Below are 9,268 nucleotides of genomic sequence, written 5' to 3' on the forward strand. Positions count from 1 at the left end.
AGTGTTGTAATGTATGAGATGAAGATAAGAAAAGGCCACTATGTGGATTGTCAGATTCGTCCCGGCCATTGTGCTAATCACTGAGACAGTGAACACAAGAAAAGATGTAATTCACAGCTTCCATCCTGCCTCAGAGCTTCCACCCTCCCTCAGTCTTCACAACGTCCTGCACCCGAGAAGAAATAATAATTGTGGTTACATTTAATAGAACCCCTTCGTCGCACCAAACTCGTATCCTTGTGTACTGTCTCTTTGCTAGAGAGACCAAGTTCCAGAGCTGTCTAGAGCCTGCTCACACCTGAGAGGCTCTTCTGCCCTTACCTTCCTTCCTCAGCCCTTATCGCCCTTGTGGTCTGCAGCGCTCAGTCGTTGGCCAATCAAGCTACACCCCTGGGCCCGCCCCGCGGGGCGGGCTCTGTCGGGGCGGGCTCTGTCCCGGAGGCTGCGCACTAGGGCCTAAAGTTTTCCCACCTACAGTCCGCAGGCTGGAATTGGGAGCTTGCTGCTTGCACTGGGGTCACTCTGCAGACAGCAGCTTCACGTTAGCTTTCATCCTCCTCTGCAGTATGGGGCCAGTGCCGCGCACTCTGGAACTGTTCTACGACGTTCTGTCCCCGTACTCCTGGCTGGGCTTTGAGGTGAGGAGGGGAAGCAGCTAGGGCTGCAGCCTGCAGGGCACTAGGTACAGGGCTGCAGAAATTTCCACAAATGCCCTCAAAGTTAGGACAAGCACAGACTGTTCTCGGGGCGATGTGCACTTTGTGCGTTTAAACGGGCTGTGTCTCTAAGTAAGGTCCTGCTTTCCTAAGGTCAACATTCTCTTCCCACGGACCATAGAAAGAACGGGGACAACTCCAAGGACACAAGTTTTTTTTTGGGGGGGGGGGGGGGGGGGGGGAATCAGGGGCTCTAGTTTGCTCCACAGCAGTGGTCCTCAACTTAGCTAATGCTGCGACTCTTTCATACAGTTCCTCATAAAATTATTTTATTGCTACTTTATAACTGGAATTTTGTTGCTGTTATGAATCATAATGCAAATGTCTGAGCTGAGTATCTGATGTGCAACCCCTATGAAAGGGTCATTTGATCTCCCCGTTCACAACCACAAAGGGTCTCTACCTTCAGGTTGAAAACTTCTCCTATGCAGGTGGAAACTACATACTAGAATCCATATTCTAGTATCTGTCTCAAATTGCTGAGAGTCCTTTTAAACCAAGCAGGTCAGTGTGAGTAGTCATTCCTGCTCTGCCCTTAGAGCCAGGAGACAGCCCTGTAGGCCACCTGAGCCATTTGTCTTCTCCAAATGCCACACAGGCTCCCTCTCTTCTCTGTGTACTGGTAGGTCCTATGCAGGTACCAACACCTCTGGAACATCAAGCTGCAGCTGCGTCCTGCTTTCCTCGGTGGAATCATGAGAGACAGCGGTAGGCCAGAAGAAGCCCTCCCAGCTGGGCAAGGAGGGTTGTATTCTTTGACCTAAGGGGCCTGCCCCACACTGGGTATGCAGAGCTCAGACATCCTAAACTAGAAGTTTGCCTTCTATGGGAAGATTCCCTAAGCCTGAGACCTTCATATCCTCTCTAAAAGTTGTCTAACTCTCCCCTGACAGAAAACAAACCACTAGCTATGGTTCCCCGAAAAAGCCAATACATAAACAAAGAGATGCCTCTCCTGGGGCAACACTTCCAGGTTCCCATCAACATACCCAAGGACTTCTTCGGTGTGGTTGTTAAGAAAGGTAAGGAGGGGTTTGGAGTGATGGCTCAGCAGTGAAGAGCATTGATTGCTCTTCCAGAGGACGCAATTTGATTCCCAGCACCCACAATGTGGCTCACAACTCTCTATAACTCCCGTATCAGAGGAAATAGAAATGAAATAAATAGGTAAATAAGTAAGTAAATAAATAAAAGAACGTCAGAAGAGGTTGGCAGATCTAGTGGAAAACAGACTAGTCAGGGCTTTCTTAGGAGAGCCACTCAGTATCAGCTCATCAAAAGTGAGGAATGGGCAGAAACAAGGACTGAGCTTAGTAAACCCATATGAGAGACTGGGATAAATAACTACAGGTGATTGGGCCCTGGGGCTTGTGGGGGAGTGCTGTCAGAAGTAAAGATGAGCTGATCGTCTATCAGAAGATGAGGAATCTGAATCTTAGCTCTTTGTGCCTGTGCCCCACAGGAAGTCTCAATGCCATGCGCTTCCTCACCGCTGTGAGCATGGAGCAACCAGAGGTGCTGGAGAAGGTGTCCAGAGAGCTGTGGATGCGTATTTGGTCTCGAGTAAGAGCTGCACTTTGAAGCCTGGAGGGAAGGGACAGTTAGTTAGATGACATTCTGACCCCTTTGGGGATTTTCCAGAGACAGGATCCTGCTGCCCTAACCCTCTCTCTGCTATCTCCTTCCTGCTAAGTGTTCTCTACTCCTCAGGATGAAGACATCACAGAGTCCCAAAGCATCCTGGATGTGAGTATTCTGGACCGGACCACCCCATGCTAACGCCACAGGGAATCTGAGAACATAAAATGTTCTTAGTGACTTAGAAAGAAAAGTCTGTGTCTGGGGGGACAAATTACCATGAAGCTGGAAGTAAAAGGAGTCGTTGAAGAATTTCCATGGGATAGGGTTGTATCTCAACTGTGGAGTGCATGCTTAATATACCTGAGGCCGGAGTTCAATCCCTAGCAACAACGACAATATCTACTGTGAACAATGCATGTATAAAGTGGCATTGTTGACAGAAATGAAATAGTCAGTACCATAGAAAGAACCAGGGTGGGAAGGACGGCGCTTCCATCCACAGGTCTCCAGAGACTCACAATGCAAATGTACCTAGTCCATGACTACTACCAAGAGCGAGACTTATTTACACAGCAAGAGAGATAATGGACAAGTGAGAATTAAACAGATGCTCTATGAGAAATAAATGGAAAGGGCTCAAATATGGAAGTGCACAGCAGATGGAGATGAGGCTTTCAAAGTCAGATGTCCTGGAGGATGAAGTCAAGAAACTCGAAATGTCCTTTTCTTCCCGTGTATGGATAATAGTTGACACTTATTCTCTCAACACTGGAGACATCGAATCACTCGCGTATAGATATGCAAAGAATGGCTAGTTCATCCTCCAGTGTCTATATCTAGTTACTAAAAGCATGTATGTGTGCATGCATGATTGGCCTGCTTGTACTTAGTATTTAACAAATCTTTCTAACAACCCACTTCTCTCAGTGACTTATCCACCACCCTGTTGCTCAACAACTCTCTCATTGGACTGTCAGAGACAGAACTTGTAGGTCAAGGTGTAGCTTCTCAACCTGGGCTGTACACTGACATCACCAGGAGAGACCAGTGTCACCCCAGAAAGACGGATGTCACCATCTGGGGAATAGCTCTTTCTTGTCTCCCTAGGCTGCAGAGAAGGCAGGAATGTCCACAGAGCAAGCCCAATGCTTTCTGGAGAAAATCTCCACAGCACAGGTGAAGAACAAGCTCAAGGAGACCACTGATGCAGCCTGCAGTTATGGGGTGAGTAACTCCACGTGTATCCCCATTCCCAGCCTGACGGTAGAGAAGGAATGTCAAATGGGTGCTCATGCTCCCCATCCTAAGTTGTTCTCAGCTCGTCTAAAGCACCCCATCTGCTCCCTCCCTCCCCTAAGCCTAGTCAAGGAAGGAAAGGAGGTAGATGATGGTTTATAAAAATGAGAAACTGTGTGCCACAGACATTGAGCAGAGAAAATGCCTGAGGCCAACAATCCTCTTAGCAAACATTTTATCTGCTTTGTTCTGTGTTCCCAGCACATTCAACCTTAGCCTAATTAGCAGCGGCTCTCTCACCTTCCTTCCTACTCTGATTTCTCTAGGCCTTTGGTCTGCCCACCACTGTTGCCCACGTAGATGGTAAAACCTACATGTTATTTGGTTCTGACCGCATGGAGTTGCTAGCTTACCTGCTGGGTAAGTTCAGGTTTCCATTCTCTTGAGCTTTTGACACAAGGCCAACACACATTTAATCAGATAACCAGAACAAGAGAAGTTGTTATAATTTCCAACACACAAGGCTTATACAGTTGGTGATGATCAGGGTTAAGTGGGGTCAGAAGGCTTCCCCATAGGGGAAAGGGAAGCCTCCTACACGTTGAAGCCAAACAGGTCCTAGAAGGCCCTAGGTCTTTTTGGGACTGTCTCCTTCTGCAAACATGTCTGAGAACCATATATACACATCTGTGATTTTCTTTACGTAGGAGAGAAGTGGATGGGCCCTGTGCCTACAGCCCAATATGCCAGACTTTAAAACTCCTTAAGAAGTGAACTTCAAATTCTTCATTTAACAAAGCTGACTTCCGTGACCCTGTGTGCTGAGGCAGGAGTCCTCCTTAGCTATGGCTGCTTTTACTTCTGTGCCTCACAAGTGCCTTTTGGAAAGCCTTAAATTCTGCATTCCCGTAAAATAAACATAATTTGACTAATAAGACATTTCTGGGTCTGCATCTACCTGGCCAGTGTTGGTCATAACCTGTGATCATATGCAGCCCACGCCATAGGCTGGGCAAAAAGAACTCTTCCAGGATTCTCAGCGCTCCCGACTCTCCCAGAGCACAGTGGGGCTACTGTGGGGCAGATGCAGGAGACAGTCTCCCCTTCCTCTTACCCAAAAAACCTACTTTTATCGGATACAGAAAACTAAGCCCAGTAGACTTAGTAATGAATCAGCTTGGCGTTTAGCTGTCTCTGACCAGCCAGGAGCACTGTAACAGTGGACACTGGAAAGGAAGCAGCTGAGTCAGATATATAATGTGAGTCCAGCTATAGGCCAGTAGCACCGGAACTAGGCAGTGTCTGGCTTTGCTCTTATGACCTGTAGACATTGTTTAATCTTTTTATTTTATTTTTTTATTTTATTTTATTATTTTTATTGTTTTCTTGTTGTTGTTAAATGGGTTTTTCTGTGTAACCCTCGGTGTCCAGATACTTCCTCTGTAACCAGGCTGACCTTGAGCTCAGAGATAGACCTGTCTCTGCCTCCTGATTGCTGGGACTAAAGGTGTGTGCCACCACAGCCTACCTCAAGCTGTTCAATCATTCATAATTCCCTGAAATGCTGAGAACACACCAGAGACCTCTGTGCCTAGCCTGCTAGAATCCCTCTTCCCTCCTCCGTTTCTTCAGCTTTTGCATTCATCCCCCTCACTGGCCAATTATTCGCATAAATTCCCACTTCTGTTTATTCTCCACTGTTCAGTAATCAGAAACTTCTGCATTTTGATGTCATACTAACTCATGTGGGAAGACTGTTCTGATGCTGGACCCACACTGGGACTGCACCTTTAATCCCAGTACTATGAAGTCATGTGCCTTTGATCACAGCACTAAACGGAATATAAAATGAGAGGAGAGAGAGGTTTAGGCTGCTTACTGAGCAGTCCCCCAGCCTTGGTAGAGTTAAGTCTTCTCTTGTAACTTAGCTGCCTTGCTGTTCTGGTTTGCAGGTTGACCCCAGTTTCTGTCTCTGGGTTTTTATTACTTCTACTACAGGCAAGGCTGCATCTTCTCAAACAGTGCTACCAACTGGGGAACAAGTGTTCAAATATGTGAGCTCATGGGGGAAAATTTTTTTTCAAACTGCAATATCCTCTAATAACTGTTTACACACATATTTACATTATATGCTGGGGCCTATATATGAGGAAGAACATGTAGTAATTTCTGAATTTGGATTATCTTGCATAATATATTTTTCAGGTCCTATAATTTTTCTGAAAATTTCATAATTTTATTTTTATTTATAACTAAATAATACTCCATATTGTATATGTACCACATTTTTATGGTTTGTTCATTTATTGATTGATATTTAGGATGGTTCCATTTCCTGTCCATGGTGAATATAGCATCAATACACATGAATGTGCAGTGTCTCTACAATAGGATATGGAGTCCTTTGGGTATATGCCCAGGAGTGGTGTATCTGGATCATATGACAGTTTTATTTTCAATATTTTGAAGAATCACCAACTGGTTTCCATAATGGTGTATTAATCCGCACTTCCTTCAGCCAAGAATAAGGGTTCCTATTTCCCTACTTCTTCTCCAACTTTTGTCAAATTTCTTGATGATACTGCTACATACAATATTTTAGAGTACTCTTAATTTAAGTATTCCTGATAACTAGGGGTATTGAAAACTTAAAAACACTTATTTGCCACTTGTGCTCCCTCTTTTGAGAACCACCCGTTTCATTAACCCATGTCTTGATTGGCAGTTTTGTTTTATTGGTGTTTAATTTTAGGAATTCTTTGTAAAATTCTGGTTTTTAGCTTCCAATCTTAAGTATAGATTTTCTCTCATTCTGTGGGCTGTTTTTTTTTTTGCTCTACTGATAATTTCTTTTCCTATACAGAAATTCTTAAATTTCCCATAGTCCCATAAGTTCATACTTGGGCTAAGCTGCTGGAATTCTGTTCAGGAAGTTCCTGCCTACTCCAATATCTTCAGCATTCCCTATGATTTTTCTCTAGATGCTTCAGTGTTATAGGTTTTAAGTTGAGGCCTTTGATTTTGTACAAGGTGAAAGATTCACACGCAGTTTCAACCTCTGCAGGTGGATGGATATCCGGACTGCCAGCATCATGTGTTGAATAGGCTATCGTTTGCCCACTGCATGTTTTTTCCACCTTGTCAAAAATTAGATTATCATAGGATTCCTGGTTTAGAATTCTTTTTTACTTTTTTGGTGTTTAAACATCTAACAGCAATGGGATGCTTCGATAACATTGGTTCATTCAGGAAATAGTGCATCACGCATCAAAAATTGTGTGTATGGAGAATTTTTAAGAACACTAGACATTCTTAGGCTATAATATTGATTGGGGAATTATTAAACTATATATAATCCGACTTCAACATGTCATCATAAGCATACTGCAGCAAAGGCATTGAGATATTAATGTATTAATTATGGATAGTGTACTAGGTGACGGTTGAATGGGGAGAAGGTGGACTCTTCTCACCAGGCGAGAACTGGAAGGACAACCCCTTCTACAAGGACCTGTGTCTTTGTTAGGTTTCCTCTGGCTGTGATAAAATACCCAACAAAAGCCACTTGTGGAAAGACAAATTTTTTTTTTTTTTTGGTTTACCATCTGAGGTGATGTCCAACATGTAGAAGACAGAGCAGCAGGAGCCATTTGTAGTAAGGAAGAAGAGATACATAAATACTCAACACTCAGATTAGTTTTCCCTTTTGAGAAAATACAGGATCCCAGCCAAGAAAATTGTGCTGCTCTCATGACCTGAAGACCCGAGGTCTTACCGCTTGACGTTCCTACCACATAGTTATAGCATCGTTACAGCAAAAACCTCAGAACCGAGAGCATTAACCGGTGGCCCCAAGGGGGACATTCCATCTAAACTTAGCATTTTCCAGGCAAGGGGGAGATATGCTCTTTCTACTGAGATAGCTTTGTGATAATTTCCTTGTGAGTACAAATGAGAGGTAAAATGTTTTATGTGCTTCTCAGCTAAAAAAAAAATACTTCTCAAAATAATTTAATTAAATGAGATTTAAAATATATACATTTAATTGCAGAAAATACTATCCCAGTTTACTATCACCTATTGGAAAACTAAAATCCCCCAACAATCAGTGCAGCAGTGAGAAACCTAGTCCTACTAACACTGTCTCAAGAATTACATTAAAATTTCCTCTGTTTGGGGGCTGGAGAGATGGCTCAGTGGTTAAGAGCATTGTCTGCTCTTCCAAAGGTCCTGAGTTCAATTCCCAGCAACCACATGGGAGCTCACAATCATCTATAATGAGGTCTGGTGCCATCTTCTGGCATTTAGGCATACATGCAGACAGAACGTTGTATACATAATAAATAAATAAATAAATATTTTTTAAAAACATTCCTCTGTTTTTAAAAGCTTTGTGGCTTGATTTCAGAGACCTTAGGATCAGACATACCAAGTACTTGACACACCAGGTACTAACTCTCTGAGTGGTACTAACTTTCCATAACTTCTGGAAGCTGTCATTGTGCATATTCTTCCCTAGGCCATGACAGGTGCACTATTTGGACCACAATAGTGCTTCCCTTATCTAAAAGTTCACTTCCCATGGTTTTATCTCCCTGCAGTAAACATAGTCTAACACTGGCAAATGGAAACAAAACAATAAACCATCGAATGTTTCAAGACTAGGGTGGTCAGGGCTGGTGAGGTGGATCAACAGGTAAAGGTGCTTGGTCCAGACTATGTACGCCACCTAAGTTTAATTCTGGACACCCGTGTAAAGATTCCGAAGCTACATGTGTACTGAGGCAGATACACACACACGCACAAATATTATGCAAGCACACATAAATGACAACAGAGCCAGGCATGGTGTTGCATGCCTTTAAACCCATCACTTGGGAGGTACAGACAGGGAATCTGTCTAAATTCAAGGCCAAGCTGATCCAAACAATGAGTTCCAGGATAGACACAGCTATAGAGAGAGACCCTGACTCAAAGAACCTAAATAAATAAATAATAATAGTGGCTGATGAAGTCCTGTGCCTTCTCCCTTAAGATGTTCAGTGTGCCCACAGTGGTCCCCAATTGTACACTACCTGCCTCCTTTCCAGTGGTCACCTCAATTGTCAGATCAAGTGCTGTACTACTGAAATACTTACTTTAAAGTAACACTTTTATTAAAACAAGACACAAATTTTTAGTATGGTATATTATGGTTATTATATTATCTATCATTAATGTGCCACATTTATACATTAAACCCCATACAAATCCATGTGCAGACAAAAACATAGTGTTTAGAGCTGATATTATCTGCAATTTCAAGCATTTCTTAGGAGTGTTGTAATGTATGAGATGAAGATAAGAAAAGGCCACTATGTGGATTGTCAGATTCGTCCCGGTCATTGTGCTAATCGCTGAGAGAGTGAACACAAGAAAAGATGTAATTCAGAACTTCCATTCTGCCTCAGAGCTTCCATTCTGCCTCCGTCTTCACAACGTCCTGCACCTGACAAGAAATGATAGTTATAGTTACATTTCTTATAACCCCTTCGTTCCACCGAACTCGTATCCTTGTGTACTGCCTCTTAGCTAGAGAGATAAAGTTCCAGAGCTGTCTAGAGCCTGCTCACACCTGAGAGGCTCTTCTGCCCTTACCTTCCTTCCTCAGCCCTTATCGCCCTTGTGGTCTGCAGCGCTCAGTCGTTGGCCAATCAAGCTACACCCCTGGGCCCGCCCCGCGGGGCGGGCTCTGT

The 9,268-nt window shown here is 43.7% G+C and overlaps 1 protein-coding gene across 2 annotated transcripts; it reads left to right on the forward strand.

Annotated features, from left to right (window-relative positions):
- The first annotated feature begins 460 nt into the window (after positions 1–460).
- On the forward strand, positions 461–7,803 carry Gstk1 (glutathione S-transferase kappa 1). Of its 2 annotated transcripts, none has more exons than XM_038319038.1 (8): positions 461–638; positions 1,343–1,424; positions 1,610–1,738; positions 2,179–2,279; positions 2,427–2,462; positions 3,405–3,521; positions 3,860–3,953; positions 6,598–7,803. In XM_038319038.1, the coding sequence occupies exons 1-8, from the start codon at positions 567–569 to the stop codon at positions 6,636–6,638; spliced, it is 672 nt and encodes a 223-aa protein (XP_038174966.1). In that variant the 5' UTR covers positions 461–566; the 3' UTR covers positions 6,639–7,803. The 2 variants fall into 2 exon arrangements, with proteins under 2 accessions (XP_038174966.1, XP_038174965.1); XM_038319037.2 differs by lacking the exon at positions 6,598–7,803 and adding an exon at positions 4,241–4,468.
- Positions 7,804–9,268: the final 1,465 nt, after the last annotated feature.

This window comes from Arvicola amphibius, chromosome 2 (assembly GCF_903992535.2).
Source record: "Arvicola amphibius chromosome 2, mArvAmp1.2, whole genome shotgun sequence".
Taxonomy (NCBI): Eukaryota; Metazoa; Chordata; class Mammalia; order Rodentia; family Cricetidae; genus Arvicola; species Arvicola amphibius.

What these genes read in the sequence shown, in the direction of transcription:
- Gstk1 (XM_038319037.2), top strand. Translation starts at nt 567, where the DNA reads ATGGGGCCAGTGCCGCGCACTCTGGAACTGTTCTACGACGTTCTGTCC. An exon ending in CGGTGTGGTTGTTAAGAAAG is followed by an intron (nt 1,739 to 2,178) that starts GTAAGGAGGGGT and finishes TGTGCCCCACAG; the next exon opens with GAAGTCTCAATGCCATGCGC. An exon ending in ATGCAGCCTGCAGTTATGGG is followed by an intron (nt 3,522 to 3,859) that starts GTGAGTAACTCC and finishes TGATTTCTCTAG; the next exon opens with GCCTTTGGTCTGCCCACCAC.